This window comes from Electrona antarctica (genome assembly GCF_951216825.1).
Source record: "Electrona antarctica genome assembly, chromosome: 15".
NCBI classification, from domain to species: domain Eukaryota; kingdom Metazoa; phylum Chordata; class Actinopteri; order Myctophiformes; family Myctophidae; genus Electrona; species Electrona antarctica.
This window is the reverse complement of record NC_136796.1, coordinates 46,852,516-46,870,742: the sequence shown is the minus strand read 5'-3', so window position 1 is coordinate 46,870,742 and position 18,227 is coordinate 46,852,516. Positions and strand designations below refer to the sequence as shown.

Genomic DNA, 18,227 nt, shown 5'->3' with positions numbered 1-18,227 from the left:
TGGAGCCCTTGCAGCCTCTCACCCTCAAGCACTTACAGCTGACGTCATTAAAGTCAATGAGGGTTCAGGGCTCAGGGCTTGAGGGAGGCGATTGGGATTGGGCCTCTGTCTGCCTCTGTCTATGCTAGTCTCTCTTTGCCTACTGTCAGTGTGTCACTTCCTTTATAATTATAAAATAACAAAAGCCAAATTCCAATACCGCAACTTTCACACTCGCTCACTCCCCTCGCGTCCTCCACTCGCTCCTTAGCTCCGCCCCCAGCGAGGAGGAGAGGATTCGATGCGAGGACAGAGTGGTGGAGTGGATTTGCCTCTAGAATCGGAATGTCATTTCAAAGCGACGGCACATTCCGCGATCACTTATGACGTCACTTGACGTGTATCAATTCAATTCAATTCAAAGGGCTTTATTGGCATGGAAAACATACGTTTACATTGCCAAAGCAAAAGTGGTGGAACAATACAGTGTCACACAGCTGGATCACTGGAACTCCGAACCCAGTACAGTCTACAGAATAGACAATTCATCATTTTGTGCTTATAAATCAACCCCCCCCCCCCCCCCAGTCCCTCCTCCGACGGTCTTTGCATAACGGACACTATAACAGGAATTAAGTAGTCTTTCTGACTTACATATTCAGTTGAGTCCACATAAATAGGCTAAATACATTTTTGTCACCGTCATTCATAGCAGTCTGCGCATTCAGGCATGCACAGAGAGAAAAAAACTATAGCTTTTGAGTCGCGCACAATATAGCCTATATTTATATACCTACTTTCATTATGCTTATATCACACAATGCAATAAAGCCAGTGGCTTTCACATATGTAGGCTATAGATAGGCTACTTTATCATTCAGAAGCTCTATTAATTCAGTGCTGGTGGATGGGGGTGGGGGTGGGGGTGGGGGGGGTGCATAGTATCGGGTTTCAAGCAGTGTGCCACATGTGGAGGAGGCGGACTTATGTCACTGGAGAAAGAAAAAAACATGTACACGTGATGCGGAAATCCGGCGCGAGGAGACAACATACCCCACCGAGCCTGCACCTGATGTACACTCGCTCTATGCGCTCTCGGAGAGCCCACTCGGCTCCTCCACTCGACTCCACTCGCCTCCTCGATGGAGCACATTAACAATTGGAACGTTAACCATTTCCGGGGCAAGCTGGAATGACCCCGAGTGACCGAGTGGGAGTGAGCGAGTGGCCGAGATTTTGGGTATTGGAATTTGGCTAAAGAGTCTCTCTGTCTGTCTCTGTCTAGGCTAGTCTCTCTCTGCCCACTGTCAGTGTGTCACTTCCTTTATAATTATAAAATAACAAAGAGTCTCTCTGTCTGTCTCTGTCTAGGCTAGTCTCTCTCTGCCCACTGTCATTGTGTCACTTCCTTTTTCTTCGGGCTCTCCTCTTCACCAACCACCTTCGCCCATTGCTTTAACCCCCTCTAGCCTGACCTATCACTGCATACATGAACTAGGCACCTCCTCCCCCCATGAACCCCCTGGGGGTCCCCAGATGGTTGTAGGGGTCCCCAGATGATTGTGGGGGTCCCCAGATGGTTGTGGGGGGTCCCCAGATGATTGTGGGGGGTCCCCAGATGATTGTGGAGGTCCACAGATGGTTGTGGGGGGTCCCCAGATGATTGTGGAGGTCCCCAGATGATTGTGGGGGGTCCCAAGATGATTGTGGGGGTCCCCAGATGGTTGTGGGGGGTCCCCAGATGATTGTGGGGGGTCCCCAGATGATTGTGGAGGTCCCCAGATGGTTGTGGGGGTCCCCAGATGATTGTGGGGGTCCCCAGATGGTTGTGGGGGGTCCCCAGATGATTGTGGAGGTCCCCAGATGGTTGTGGGGATCCCCAGATGGTTGTGGGGATCCCCAGATGGTTGTGGCCAAATTGGCCAAAAATGTCAAATAAGGTGTAAGAAAGTGGAAAATATTGTGAAAATAGCAGATCTACAAGCTCACAATGCCTCAAACTAAATGTAACGCCTACAATTCCATGTGCTTGTCAGTGTGGGGGGTCCCCACTTCATTTATTATAATTTTGGGGGGTCCCCACTTCATTTATTATAATTTTGGGGCGTCCCCACTTCATTTATTATAATTTTGGGGGGTCCCCACTTCATGTATTATAATTTTGGGGGGTCCCCACTTCATTTATTATAATTTTGGGGTCCCCCCAGTTAAAATATGATTATTTTGGGGGGTCCCCAGCAGTGTTGTTTTTGGCAGCAAATTTAGATTTTAGTTTTAGTCATAGTCTCTTGAATAGTTGCATTTAGTTTTAGTCACATTTTAGTCACCTGGAATGTCTTAGTGTTAGTATAGTTTTAGTCGACTAATATCATAGGATATTAAATCTACAGTTGATTTAGTCGACTAAAATGTATTTTGGCGGGCCTTGATGCCGTCGTAATGACTGTTTTTACACTTGCTAAAACTAGCAGATCTACAAGCTCACAAGCTTGTGAGCTTGTAGATCTGCTATTTTCAGCATGCAACCAAGTGTAAAATTACTTCTACTGGATCTCTTGTCCACTAGTCCCTTCCTAACATTTTAGTCTAGTTTTTATTTGTTGATCAAATTGTCAGTATATTTAGTCTTAGTTTTAGTCATCATAGCTTAGTTTTCATTTTGTTTCCATTTAGTTTTCATCAGTGGAAAAAGGCAGTCGACAAACATTTTTTTGTCATAGTTTTAGTCGATGAAAACAACACTGGTCCCCATGCAGTTCAAATGATTATTTTGGGGGGTCTCCAGTTCAAATAAAATCACACTGTGTGGAGACTTTTAGACATTCTGCCCCCTGGTGGTTGGACTCTAACCCTTCACCCAACTGTGTGTGTGTGTGTGTGTGTGTGTGTGTGTGTGTGTGTGTGTGTGTGTGTGTGTGTGTGTGTGTGTGTGTGTGTGTGTGTGTGTGTCCGCGCTTGTGTGTGTGTGTGTGTGTGTGTCCGCGCTTGTGTGTGTGTGTGTCCACACGTGCGCGTGTGTGTGTCCGCGCATGTCTGTGTGTGTGTGTGTCCGCGCATGTGTGTGTGTGTGTGTGTCCGCGCATGTGTGTGTTTGTCCGCGCATGTGTGTGTGTGACCGCGCATGTGTGTGTGTGACTGCGCGTGCGTGTGACAGCGCGTGTGTGTGACAGCGCGTGTGTGTGACTGCGCGTGTGTATGTGTATGTGACTGCGCACTTGTGTGTGTGTGTGTGACTGCGCACATGTGTGTGTGTAACTGCGCGCGGGTGTGTGTGACCGAGTGTGACTGCGTGCGTGTGTGTGTGTGAATGCGCGTGTGACCACGCGCGCGTGTGTGTGACTGTGCGTGTGTATGTGTGTATGTGACTGCGCACTTGTGTGTGTGTGTGACTGCGCACATGTGTGTGTGTAACTGCGCGCGGGTGTGTGTGACCGAGTGTGACTGCGTGCGTGTGTGTGTGTGAATGCGCGTGTGACCACGCACGCGTGTGACCACGCGCGCGCGTGTGTCCGCGCATGTATGTGTGTGTGTGTGTGTGTGTCCGCGCATGTGTGTGTGTGTGTGTCCGCGCTTGTGTGTGTGACCGCGCATGTGTGTGTGACCGTGCATGTATGTGTGTGTGTGTGTGTCCGCGCATGTGTGTGTCCGCAATTGTGTGTGTGTGTCCACGCGCGCACGCGTGTGTGTGTGTCCGCGCTTGTGTGTGTGTGTGTCCACGCGCGCGCGTGTGTGTGTGTCCGTGTGTGTGTGTGTGACTGCGCGTGTGTGTGACCGCGCGTGTGTGTGTGTGTGACCACGCGCGTGTGTGTGTGACCGTGCGTGTATTTGTGTGTGTGACCGCGACTGTGTGTGTGACCGCGTGTGAGTGTGACCTTGACCGTGCGTGTATGTGTGTGTGTGACTGTGAGTGTGTGTGTGACCGCGCATGTGTGTGTGACCGCGACTGTGTGCGCGTGTGTGTGACCGCGCATGTGTGTGTGTGTGTGTGTGTGTGTGACCGTGCATGTGTGTGTGACCGTGCATGTGTGTGTGACCGTGCATGTGTGTGTGTGTGTGACTGTGCGCGTGTGTGTGTGACTGCGCGCGTGTGTGTGTGTGTAACTGCACGCGTGTGTGTTTTGTGACCGCGCATGTGTGTGTGTGTGTGTGACCGTGCAAGTGTGTGTGACCGTGCATGTGTGTGTGTGTGTGTGACTGTGCGCGTGTGTGTGTGTGACTGCGCGCGTGTGTGTAACTGCACGCGTGTGTGTGTGACTGCGCGCGTGTGTGTGTGACTGCGCGCGTGTGTGTGTGTCTGCGCGTGTGTGTGTGTGAGACCGCGCGTGTGTGTGTGACTGCGCATGTGTGACCGCGCGCGTGTGTGTGTGTGACCGCGTGCGTGTGTGACCGCGTGCGTGTGTGACCGCGCGTGTGTGTGACCGCGCGCGCGTGTGTGTGTGTGACCGCGCATGTGTGTGTGACCGTGCATGTGTGTATGTGTGTGACTGTGCGTGTGTGTGTGTGTGACTGCGCGCGGGTGTGTGTGTGTGTGTCACCGTGCGCGTGTATGTGTGCGACCGCGCGTGTGTGTGTGTGCGACCGTGCATGTGTGTGTGCGCATGGGTGCGACCGTGCATGTGCATTTGTGCGTGTGTGTCAGTCAGTGAATGATGTATTTAATGTTCCTTGTGTTGTTTTCTCATCAGATTTCCAGCGTCTCACACTGGACACAAACACAGCACACAGAGCCCTCTCTCTGTCTGAGGACAACAGGAAGGTCACATGGAGGTCAGGGGGTCAGGATCCTCCTGATCACCCCGACAGGTTTAGTGGCTGGTATCAGGTTCTGAGTACACAGAGTGTGACTGGACGTTGTTCCTGGGAGGTAGAGTGCAGTGGAGATGTTAATATAGGAGTGGCTGACGGAACAATCAGCAGGAAAGGAAGTGGTGTTGACTGTGGGCTTGGATGGAATGACAAGTCCTGGAGTCTGGACTGTGATGGTCTTAATGGTACCAGTTACTCTGTCAGACACAACGGACAGCAGACTGTCCTCCCTGTCAGAGCCTCTGAAGGCTCCAACAGAGTATCAGTGTATGTGGACCGTCCCGCTGGGACTCTGTCCTTCTACACAGTGTGCTCTGAGTCACTGAGACACCTGTACACCTTCCAGACCACGCCCACTCAATCTCTCTATGCCGGGTTCAGGTTATACTGGGACTCCTCCTCCTCCTCAGTGTGTCTGTGTGAGCAGAGATAGAGGCTCTATGTGAGGGTGACATCATCAGGTCGCCATGGTTACTCAACATGTTTGAGTGATTGCAGGTTGTCATGGTTACCACCGTCGCCACGGGGTACTTTGACACTATAGCCGAGTCTGACATCATGGACTCCATATTTGGGCATGAGTGACTCATGACATCACGGTGACATCAACGTGATGATGTAATAAGCATCACTAGTGACATCACACATTACAGCTCCTGGACGTTGTCATGTCAACTCCCCCCATGTATTTGACCTTTGACCCAATGCATTGTGAGCTTGTAGATCTGCTATTTTCAAATAGCAAGGTAATATATGGTTAATATTTGATCATTTAGCTTCTAGGACCCCCTGGAACCCCCTCAAGGACCCCTGGAGGACCCTGGACCACACTTTGAGAACCATTTAGTGTTGATTTCGTCGACTAAAACTGACGGAAAATGTTCGCCGACTACCTTTTTTCACTGAGGAAGACTAAATAACAAAATAAAAACTAAGCTTTGATGACTAAAACTAAGACTAAATATACTGACAATTTCATCAACAAATACAAACTAGACTAAAATGTTAAGGTGGAGAAGAGATCCAGTAGAACTAAAAGACAAGTCATGTTATGCTTGGTTGCTGAAAATAGCAGATCTACAAGCCCACAACGCGTCGCATTGCGACACGTTGTGAGCTTGTAGATCTGCTATTTTCAGAGCCCACAACGCGTCGCATTGCGACACGTTGTGAGCTTGTAGATCTGCTATTTTCAGCATGTAAACTCAGCCATTACGACGCCACCAAGGCCCACCAAAATACATTTTAGTCAACTAAATTAACTGTATATTTTGTCAACTAACATCTTATATTTAGTCGACTAAAACTAGACTAACACTAAAACTTTTCAGATGACTAAAATATGACTAAAACTAAATGAAGCTTCATTCCAAAGACTATGGGAGAGTCTTTGACCTTTGACCTGGTAGACTGGGAGAGTCACTGACCTTTGACCTGGTATATGGGAGAGTCTTTGACCTGGTAGACGGGGAGAGTCTTTGACTTTCTGAAGCATCCTCTGAGTAACTGCTGGTGCTCAATGTGGAGGCTGCAGCAGAGCTCAGTGTGGAGGCTGCAGCAGAGCTCAGTGTGGAGGCTGCAGCAGAGCTCAGTATGGAGGCTGCAGCAGAGCTCAGTATGGAGGCTGCAGCAGAGCTCAGTGTGGAGGCTGCAGCAGAGCTCAGTATGGAGGCTGCAGCAGAGCTCAGTGTGGAGGCTGCAGTAGAGCTCAGTGTGGAGGCTGCAGCAGAGCTCAGTATGGAGGCTGCAGCAGAGCTCAGTATGGAGGCTGCAGCAGAGCTCAGTGTGGAGGCTGCAGCAGAGCTCAGTATGGAGGCTGCAGCAGAGCTCAGTGTGGAGGCTGCAGTAGAGCTCAGTGTGGAGGCTGCAGCAGAGCTCAGTGTGGAGGCTGCAGCAGAGCTCAGTGTGGAGGCTGCAGCAGATCTCAGTGTGGAGGCTGCAGCAGAGCTCAGTGTGGAGGCTGCAGCAGAGCTCAGTGTGGAGGCTGCAGCAGAGCTCAGTGTGGAGGCTGCAGAAGAGCTCAGTGTGGAGGCTGCAGCAGAGCTCAGTGTGGAGGCTGCAGCAGAGCTCAGTGTGGAGGCTGCAGCAGAGCTCAGTGTGGAGGCTGCAGCAGAGCTCAGTGTGGAGGCTGCAGCAGAGCTCAGTGTGGAGGCTGCAGCAAAGCTCATCGGCAGCAGAGTGGGTTGTTTCTGGACTTCACCTTCGCTGTCGTTCCCTTTTAGTTGTTCTTTGAAGGACAGGGTTCTGTCGAGGGTCACAACGAGGTGGGTTGGATTAGAGGCAGCTTTAGCTTGAGTCCACTCAGATGGATGTTCAGTTCTCTGGCAGCTTTAGCATTGTGGAGATGGAATACGCTGGAAACTTTTTTTGTTGGGCTTGGTTTTAGGCGCCAGGTTTTGCAGAACTGGTCCAGTTTTGTAAAGGTCTTCAGAGAGCACCTGTTCCAGTCGGTCAAGGTCTGGTGGTTTGGAATGCCAGACAGATGTAATCTGCATAGATACATTTGCAGGAGTTGGTGGATGGTAGGTTGTTTTGTGTAGAGGTTGAACAGGGTTGGAGCTCTAGAACTGAGCCCTGCGGGACTCCATTTCTCTGTGTTCTCCGTGTGCCTGTGTTCTGACCTAGGTGAACTCTGAACCTCCTGTTGGTCGGCAGAGTTTGAATTATTGCCGTTGTACAAGCAGGGAGCGTCCTTTGTGAGTTTCACTGTGAGGTCTTTGTGAGTTTCACTGTGAGGTCTTTGTGAGTTTCACTGTGAGGTCTTTGTGAGTTTCCCTGTGAGGTCTTTGTGAGTTTCCCTGTGAGGTCTTTGTGAGTTCCACTGTGAGGTCTTTGTGAGTTTCCCTGTGAGGTCTTTGTGAGTTTCCCTGTGAGGTCTTTGTGAGTTTCCCTGTGAGGTCTTTGTGAGTTTCACTGTGAGGTGTTTGTGCCAGACGGTATCAAAGGCAGCTGTGAGGTGGAGGAACACAGTCCCTGTCTTCAGTCATCTACCATGCAGACATCTACACCCCCCCACTGCTCCACTTCCATCTAGACGAACCCTCTACCAGCTGACTTCACCGTCCAATCAGCTTGGACAAAGGAATGGGAGTCCAAGGAGGTCCCAAACAAACAGTAATCGTTTTCCTCTAATGACTGTAACTGATTTATGAACGGCAGTAATGCCCGATGTCCTCAGCCACTTTCATTAGTGTTAAATCTTTTTATAATATTTGTATATTTGTATATTTGATATTTCTATATATTGGGCAAATGTATTGACATTGTTAATAGATACTGATAGCTTTTATCTATCCAGTCTGTAATCACACCTTGGGTGTGACTGTGAGGTGATGATTAGTGATGGTGTGCACCTGCACAACGTCACCACTCCTTCAAAAGAGACTTGACTCCCACAACTCCTCACACTGAAGAAGGCTGTTAGCCCAAACGTTTGTCCTGATGAAATAGAGAAATAAACCTGCTTGAATTTGTTTCTCTACTTTTTATGATGTTGATTTAAGCCGGTGACGCACCATAAGTCAGAGCGCGGTACAAGAAAGTTGACTAAAACAAATGCTTGCAACGATTTCAATGTGTTGTAAAGGTGTCTAGTAACAAACAAACGTGTACAACAAATGTTTGCAATGATTTCAGAATCATGAGAAATGGTTGACTAAAGGCCTGGTCAATGAGGAGGAGGGCCATTTACATGTAAAATGGCCTCGTTATGTTTATTTTCGTTTTGTTTTCTTTTTTTGTTCGAATAATGTACAAATATGTATGAACAGGAAGGACTGTCAGTTGTATTCAATGTACTTTGTGAAATGTGTCATATAATCCCATATGGGATGGGCCAAAGTGGTATGACACGAAAATAAATATTTCATTCATTCATGCATTCATTCATTTGATATTCTCATTATTCACATGTTATTGTATGATCATGTGTAGAAGTCATAATTGTTTAATAAATTGATTGTTGATAGGGATGCACGATTAATCGGTAGCATAAATCGGAATCGGCCATATCGGCCATAAAAATGCCATATTGGTATCGGAACAGTCTCAAAATAATACAGATTATTTAATCGGTTTTAAATGAAAAATGTAAAAAAACATCAATGAGTTCAATATAAATGAGAAGTGTCTAGTACCTCTAGTTTTACATCAAATATGATGTAAAATCTTAAGTAAAAATAAACTTTACATTTTTCTACATTTAATTTGTGTACTCATCTCATTCAGTCATTCAGTTGTGAGCAGCAGTCTCTCAAAGGATGCTTCAAAAGGTCAAAGACTCTCCCCACCTACCAATCCATGCAGACATATTTAACCCACCCACTGCTCGACTCCCATCTAGACGACCGATTTGGAAGAACCCCCCCATCAGCTGACTTCACCATCCAATCAGCTTGGAAAAGGGAATGGGAGTCCAATGAGGTCCCAAACAAACACCTGGTGTCAGATCCCAACCAACAGGTCCCTGGCACCACCCTCCCAAGGAGACAGTGGTCTACGTTGAATAGGTTCAGGACTGGACATGGCCCCTGCTTGGCCAGCCTTCACAAGTGGGGCAGTAGCCCAAGCCCACTGTGTGCGTGTGGTGAGGAGCAAACTATGAAGCACATCATAGAAGTTTGCCCTCTCCAAAGACTGGAAGGAGGATTAATCACCCTCCATACAGCAGACCAGGAGGCAACCGCTTGGCTAAAGGACTTTGCATTCGCTAAATAAAATTCAGTTGTGAAAACAGACACTTGGAAAAGAGTATCTAGGCTATTTATTGATTGCTTTAATACTTTATTAACAGGCTTTGGGCCAAGCACCTATAGGGCCTATAGGCTTGTTTCCATTGTGGTCCTCTGTATGATATCGGAATCGGTCACAATCGGTATCGGCAGATATGACTCTGCAAATAATCGGATATCGGTCATAATTTCATTATCGTGCACCGCTATTTGTTGACAGTCTGTCGTTGTTCCTGTGTATTAATATTCATAGTGTGACAACATGTCCACAATAAGAACTACGTTGGATCCAATCGGAACACATGTTATTATTTCATGTATAAACAAACAATGTCATTTACAGCTAAACATTTCTCTCAAGAATGTTTCTGAATACATTTGAAGCGAGAAACAGACACTGAACGCACTGACCGGATATTGATTCTATTTCTCCAACACTTCCCGTTGATTTCTTAGGCGCGTTGCACTGGACTCACCTGGCATAAACTAATGGAATTCTTTCATTCCTGTAAGCAATGAAATCCACCTTCATTTAGTTTTTACTCATGGGTCAATTCCCATTAACCCTTAGACTCCCGTTGACGGAATTGACGGATTTAATCAATAAATCCAGACCTACCGTTGACGGAATTGACGGCCTGTCAATCGGGAGCCTAATCGGGACCTTAATGTAGCAAAATTTAGCATTTTTTGGCTAATTTGGCTAACGTCCGATGTAATGTTCCTAAAACCGGCCGAAATCCGCGCGTGCATGGTCGATCACGCACGCGCATGATTGCGCATGCATCGCTGCGTAAAATGCGATGTTTTGGGCTTGATTAGAGCTTAATTTGACTTAGTTATGAAAAAGACGATGATAGCTTAGCATTCCGGACATCTTTCATTGTGGCACACTAGCAAAGCTACTGCCGGATATTTTGATCCTAACCGGATGTGGTCATCGTTCACTCGCTCCTTTTGGTCAGAATCGGCACAATGGTGACGTTACCGCCACCATCAGGTCTGATTGTCCCAATACTATAGTCTTGCCCCGTCAGAATGAGATATAGTGTGTAAATCGCGGATTTTTCTTTAGGCATTAAAATGATGATTTAAAAATATGAATATATGTCACAAAAGGGCTTGGATCCAATCGGAACACACGTTATTATTTCATGTATAAACAAACAATGTCATTTACAGCTAAACATTTCTCTCAAGAATGTTTCTGAATACATTTGAAGCGAGAAACAGACATTGAACGCACTGACCGGATATTGATTCTATTTCTCCAACACTTCCCGTTGATTTCTGAGGCGCGTTGCACTGGACTCACCTGGCATAAACTAATGGAATTCTTTCATTCCTGTAAGCAATGAAATCCACCTTCATTTAGTTTTTACTCATGGGTCAATTCCCATTAATTACCCTAACATCTAACATCAGTTATTATGGTGGGACTTGGAGAGACAAATATTTTCTGAGGTGGTACTTCAGTATAAAAAGGTTGGGAACCAATGGCCTAATGGACTACTTTCATTACCGTAAGCAATGAAATACTTTGTTTCATTTGTACTTTTGGATCATTCTGGTAATTTATTGTGTACGTAAATAGCCATATATTGGGTCGCCAACTGAATAAGGAATAAGGAATCGTCCCTTGTTTGGAAACAACAATAAGACACACTTTGTTATTTGTAAACTAAAAGACATGTCCGTTATTGAACTGATAGGAGACACACTTTGTTCCTTATTTGTAAACTAAAAGACATGTCCATTATTGAACCAATTGATGGAATCAATCAATGACACATCCTTCAAAATCAGTTCAAACAGCTCATATATATAAACATAGAATACAGCTTGTTAAAATACATTCATATACATATAAACATATAGTAGAATACAGTTTGTTAAAATTTATTCATATACACACTATAATACAGATTGTTATTTATCCTCTTAAACCCTCTAGACTTACTAAACTGGACCTGAGTTGTCTCTGTACTTGGACCACTTCTTTTCTGTCTACACCAAATGTTGCCAAACATAGTCGTCCTACAGCTTGCAGATCTGCTATTTTTGGCTGAAGGTTCCCCCCAGAATAGAGGGTATGCGAATGACATCATCATCATACCCAGAAGTTATGCGGGAACGTCACCTACTGAGTGGCTTGTAGATCTGCTATTTTCATTTCCTTCTTTCTTCTCAAACGTTCTCTTGCGTTCGTTTTAGCCTAGGGGATTCAGATTTTACGGGGGCCAGTTTCGAATTGCAGCCATCCGTAGGTGCCCTTTGAGAGCGGTTTTGAAGGAGTCAAGGGATTCGCATGTCTTAATGACTGTTGGTAGGGCGTTCCACATTTTACGGTACCTCAAATTGCTTTTATGGAATGTATTATATTGGGTAAAATTATATATCTAAAATGATATACCTGGGATTGGAGGTGGTGGTAAATGTTGTGTTTATGGTGTGACAAATGTGTCTGTCTCTCTCAACCGTGGATGTTTATTATTTTAATGTTATGTCCGATGTTTGTCCAGCAGAGGGCGACAGACCTACACATTTGTTGTGACATTCCTCGATCCCATTCAGACAAGAAGCAATCTGAGAACCCCTTGTCAAAAAATAAAGGAAAGACAGCTCCCTCTTTTCCTGTGAATGTGACGTTAGTCAACAGTCTGTCTCGAGAGACTAGAAGTAGCAATTAGTTAATTCAAAGTGAGCAGAAGACTCAATGCAGTCAGTGGACATTCATTTATCTGGTTTTTACACTGACACACTGGCCCCCACCCTAACTAAATCATTAGAGCATGCCCTGGGCTACATCTGTGCCAAATGTGGTGCTTCTAAGACTGATTACCGCAAAAATATGACTAAAGTCTCGGACTATATCATCTGAAATAGTGTCCATGTTTAATGATAGTCATTAAAGCTAATTATGCCGATGAGGAAAATTGCTCAACATATGCAAGTTAGCATCTGGCAGTTTCTACATGCTGGGGCTCATACTAAACATTTGTAACATAAAACGTTGGTGTACTCAACATGTCCGGGTTCACATTCTGGCTACTAGACTATCAGTTTCTACATGCTGGGGCCCATACTAAACATTTGTAACATAAAACGTTGGTGTACTCAACATGTCCGGGTTCACATTCTGGCTACTAGACTATCAGTTTCTACATGCTGGGGCCCATACTAAACATTTGTAACATAAAACATTGGTGTACTCAACATGTCCGGGTTCACATTCTGGCTACTAGACTATCAGTTTCTACATGCTGGGGCCCATACTAAACATTTCTAACATAAACGTTGGTGTACTCAACATGTCCGGGTTCACATTCTGGCTACTAGACTATCAGTTTCTACATGCTGGGGCCCATAGTAAACATTTCTAACATAAACGTTGGTGTACTCAACATGTCCGGGTTCACATTCTGGCTACTATAGACTATGTATGGCTTTTGAAATGACGTCATAAGGCAATTTGTTTAGGGCACTAATGACGACGTGAGATGTAAAAAGAAAAAAACATACCCGTGTTAACCCATTTTGCGCGGTACAAGAAAGTTGACTAAAACAAATGCTTGCAATGATTTCAATGTGTTTGTAAAGGTGTCTAGTAACAAACAAACGTGTACAACAAATGTTTGCAATGATTTCAGAATCATGAGAAATGGTTGACTAAAGGCCTGGTCAATGAGGAGGAGGGCCATTTACATGTAAAATGGCCTCGTTATGTTTATTTTCGTTTCATCAATGAGTTCAATATAAATCAAAAGTGTCTAGTACCTCTAGTCTAGAACAAAAGCCACATCAAATATGATGTCAAATCTTAAGTAAAAAATAAACTTTACATTTTTCTACATTTCATTTGTGTACTCATCTCATTCAGTTGTGAAAACAGACACTTGGAAAAGAGTATCTAGGCTATTTATTGATTGCTTTAATACTTTATTAACAGGCTTTGGGCCAAGCACCTATAGGGCCTATAGGCTTGTTTCCATTGTGGTCCTCTGTATGATACCGGAATCGGTCACAATCGGTATCGGCAGATATGACTCTGCAAATAATCGGATATCGGTCATAATTTCATAATCGTACACCGCTATTTGTTGACAGTCTGTCGTTGTTCCTGTGTATTAATATTCATAGTGTGACAACATGTCCACAATAAGAACTACGTTGGATCCAATCGGAACACACGTTATTATTTAATGTATAAACAAACAATGTAATTTACAGCTAAACATTTCTCTCAAGAATGTTTCTGAAAACATTTGAAGCGAGAAACAGACACTGAACGCACTGACCGGATATTGATTCTATTTCTCCAACACTTCCCGTTGATTTCTGAGGCGCGTTGCACTGGACTCACCTGGCATAAACTAATGGAATTCTTTCATTCCTGTAAGCAATGAAAGATTTTACGGGGCCAGTTTCGAATTGCAGCCATCCGTAGGTGCCCTTTGAGAGCGGTTTTGAAGGAGTCAAGGGATTCGCATGTCTTAATGACTGTTGGTAGGGCGTTCCACATTTTACGGTACCTCAAATTGCTTTTATGGAATGTATTATATTGGGTAAAATTATATATCTAAAATGATATACCTGGGATTGGAGGTGGTGGTAAATGTTGTGTTTATGGTGTGACAAATGTTGTGTCTGTCTCTCTCAACCGTGGATGTTTATTATTTTAATGTCATGTCCGATGTTTGTCCAGCAGAGGGCGACAGACCTACACATTTGTTGTGACATTCCTCGATCCCATTCAGACAAGAAGCAATCTGAGAACCCCTTGTCAAAAAATAAAGGAAAAACAGCTCCCTCTTTTCCTGTGAATGTGACGTTAGTCAACAGTCTGTCTCGAGAGACTAGAAGTAGCAATTAGTTAATTCAAAGTGAGCAGAAGACTCAATGCAGTCAGTGGACATTCATTTATCTGGTTTTTACACTGACACACTGGCCCCCACCCTAGCTAAATCATTAGAGCATGCCCTGGGCTACATCTGTGCCAAATGTGGTGCTTCTAAGACTGATTACCGCAAAAATATGACTAAAGTCTCGGACTATATCATCTGAAATAGTGTCCATGTTTAATGATAGTCATTAAAGCTAATTATGCCGATGAGGAAAATTGCTCAACATATGCAAGTTAGCATCTGGCAGTTTCTACATGCTGGGGCTCATACTAAACATTTGTAACATAAAACGTTGGTGTACTCAACATGTCCGGGTTCACATTCTGGCTACTAGACTATCAGTTTCTACATGCTGGGGCCCATACTAAACATTTGTAACATAAAACGTTGGTGTACTCAACATGTCCGGGTTCACATTCTGGCTACTAGACTATCAGTTTCTACATGCTGGGGCCCATAGTAAACATTTCTAACATAAACGTTGGTGTACTCAACATGTCCGGGTTCACATTCTGGCTACTATAGACTATGTATGGCTTTTGAAATGACGTCATAAGGCAGTTTGTTTAGGGCACTAATGACGACGTGAGGTGTAAAAAGAAAAAAACATACCCGTGTTAACCCATTTTGGGTGGGAACCCCATTCGGTGTTTTAAGCATTCTGTTATACTTTAGCTATTAAAAAATCACACCCGTGTGAACTGAGTGCTGCAGTGACGTCACACACTAACCATAGCAACCATGCTCACCTGTGCGTGGGGCCACGTACAGGTACACAGGTACATACACGGGTACACGGGTACAGACAAAGCTGGTTGTTGGAGTGGTTTGCACCACTCAAAAATAGCAGATCTACAAGCTCATAGCACGCCACCGAGTGGCGCGGTACGAGCGTCTGCTATTTTTGAAAAATCGTGAAAATGTGGCACAAATCTTTGAATATATATTTCAGAGCGAACATTTGTAATTAAAATATTGGCTTCTGGGGGGTCCCTGGAACTACATATTTTGAGATGGGGGTCCGTGGTAACCTGACTCCGCCAGATGGGGCAGCAGAGAGTACATTGGGTTCCCCCCTCCTGCTCCCATCTGGGAACTCTCAGGCAGACTTGATGCCTGGCCACAAAACGGCCTGGCCAATCAGCGGCAGCTAGAGGCGGGATCAAGGCAGCACTGTGTATGCCTTGATCCCGCCTCTAGCTGCCACTGATTGGCCAGGCCGTTTGCATCAAGTCTGCCTGAGAGTTCCCAGATGGGAGCAGGAGGGGGGAACAGAGACATTTTTTTATCGACCTCAGTCCAAAATGTGAGGGACGCTCTTCTCATTGTACATCATCATGACGTAACCATTTGCTCAGACACATAATGACTTAAACTCTCCTTTGTCAATGGGAATTTAATCTTTGTGTAGGACAACATTTGCCGATTTGCTCAGACACATAATGACGTAAATTCTCCATTCATTGTCAATGGGAATTTAATGTTTGTGTAAGACGAAAATCTACACTAATAGCTGAATATAGGAGCTCCTCAAAAATACAAAAAAATATTATTTATTTTTGAGGCGCGGTGGCCAGCTTTCCGGGTTTGTGTGAACACAAATATTGGCTTGTTGTGATTGGCTGATCACCCCACAGCGATGCATTGATTGGCTGAGTCCATACATATTGAAATTTGAAGCTAAAAGTGAGGGCAGAAAAGCGGGGAGGGAAAAGTGAGGACGCAAATTGTGATTGGCCGGAATGAGACGACGGATGATGATAATACCCCTCACTTCACACGGGTGTGATTTTTGAGGGGCGGCGGCAGAAAAGCCCAAAACAAATCTTAAAAAAATGTAATACAAAAGTTTGGAGTTACAATGGATTTGTATTGGAAGGGTGTGTGTGTGTGTGTGTGTGTGTGTGTGTGTGTGTGTGTGTGTGTGTGTGCGCGTGTGCGCGTGTGTCTGATAAAACGAGTCAAACATCTAAATACTGAATGGAGCAACTGAACATCTGGGGGGGTTCAAAAGCCCAGATATGGATAACATAACATTACCCATATATTGTCTTTTACTCATCATTTTACTGTCTATAAATTATTAATTTGAACATGCATATTTGTAGGCCTATATGTCCATTTATATTGCACCGTTTGCTCCTTGATTGTTTTCTAATGCCTGCTTATATTTATTTATGTTATTATGTTTAGTTAGTCCTTCCCTTGTGTTGCTACCTTGTCGTGGTGGGAAGGCTTGTGTGTCTCCGTGACTCTGAGGGCTATACCGGAGGGGGTTCATACCCCCGGCAGGTTCAACCAAGCCGGGCAGGTCTCAGGGGAGAGGCCAGACGAAAAGCAGCACCTGGTCCTCCAGGTTGGGGGAAATCTTGAATGGGTTTGAAATATTTCAAATTTGTTTTATGCAAATGTCTTCTGGTGGGGTCCCTGGCACCAAACATTTTCAGTTGGGGGGGGGGGGAATACATCGTCATTTTGAGGTGTCCTAGACCCGATAAAAGTTTGAGAACCACTGATGGAAGGCATTTGTTGAATCAGTAGTTCTAACAGACATGAAAAGTCATTCAACATTTTGTGTTAAGATAAGAAAAACTATTACTGCATCAAAAATAAGCAAGAACGTTTCTTTAAAAAAAGGCCAAATGTTTGAGCAGATTCTTGTAGATGTGTGGTCTTGAAATGTATACGTTTTTTTTAATTAAAACTTTTTGTGCATTTATTTTCATCATGACATGACAGATGTTACTGTATGTATATGTTACTGTATATGTATTGTATACACTATACATTACATTTTGTTTTAATATCAATCCAGAAGCTTAATATGCCAAGCTTAAATTAAACATTAGGCTGGAAGAATGAATAAAGCTTTATTTCGAACATGGTCCAAAAAAAAAGTGCATTAGCGCAATATAAAATAAATAATTCAATAAACAAACAGAAAAAACAATCCTCACTGGCCTAAAGTGCTATTGACTTTACATGTTCGAACAATTTTTATCAAACAATTTTGTAACCCGTTTTTTCACCCAGTGTCAATTGTCTATAATGTAATCCTGGGCTCTACATTCCCTCTGCCAACTTGGGGAGCAAATTCCTTCTATGCATGAGGAGAGAAATTAACCCATTCTGGATGGGAACCTTTGGTGTTTTAAGCATTATGTATATACTTTAGCTACTGAGCTTGTAGATCTGCTATTTCTTTTAAATCGGCCAAATCTTTGAATATATATTATTTCACAACAAACGTCTCATATCTTTGCTTCTGTGCCTGGAACTACATAATTTCAGATGGGAGTCCACGGCCAAATACAGATAATTCTGGGGGTCCTTGACATGAAAAAGGTTGAGCACCACTCACATAGAAACATAGGTTTTTCAGAAAACTGTCAGGATTTAGAAGATATTTGTAGAATCTAAATGGGTTAAGCAGATTTTGTGTTATCTTCAAACAAAGCTTGTCTGTAGGATAACTGGGTGATGTGCTGTGGTGTGGCATTTGGTTGTGGAGGTGAGACGGTTTGTGATCGGATATGTATGGATGCAGGGTTGTGGGATAACGGAGCAGGATGTTGTGATGAGACTGTGTGAGATGGGTTATGTAGGGACGGAGGGTTGTGGTTGTGCTGGGTAGGATGCTGTGGTGTGGTATTTGGTTGTGGAGATGAGACAGTGTGAGATGGGTTATGTAGGGACGGAGGGTTGTGGTTGTGCTGGGTAGGATGCTGTGGTGTGGTATTTGGTTGTGGAGATGAGACAGTGTGTGATGGGTTATGTAGGGACGGAGGGTTGTGGTTGTGCTGGGTAG

The 18,227-nt window shown here is 44.6% G+C and overlaps 1 protein-coding gene and 2 long non-coding RNA genes across 3 annotated transcripts in view; 2 read left to right on the top strand and 1 right to left on the bottom strand.

Moving 5' to 3' along the window:
- LOC306938666 (NACHT, LRR and PYD domains-containing protein 3-like) overlaps positions 1-5,512 on the top strand; it is a gene marked incomplete at its 5' end in the record, with an annotated part of 98,349 nt that extends 92,837 nt beyond the window's left edge. The window contains one exon of the mRNA XM_079522933.1: positions 4,665-5,512. Within this exon, the coding sequence (XP_079379059.1) occupies positions 4,665-5,218 (554 nt within the window). The 3' untranslated portion in view covers positions 5,219-5,512. The remainder of the gene's footprint in view (positions 1-4,664) is intronic.
- Positions 1-7,456, bottom strand: part of LOC306938919 — a 134,045-nt gene extending 126,589 nt beyond the window's left edge. Inside the window, exon 1 of the long non-coding RNA XR_013791798.1 lies at positions 7,417-7,456. This is a non-coding gene — a long non-coding RNA (uncharacterized lncRNA). The remainder of the gene's footprint in view (positions 1-7,416) is intronic.
- A 24-nt stretch (positions 7,457-7,480) lies between these two features.
- LOC306938923 lies at positions 7,481-8,258 on the top strand. Its single transcript, XR_013791802.1, has 2 exons — positions 7,481-7,544; positions 7,683-8,258. It is a non-coding gene; the product is annotated as an uncharacterized lncRNA (long non-coding RNA).
- The last annotated feature ends 9,969 nt before the right edge of the window (positions 8,259-18,227 follow it).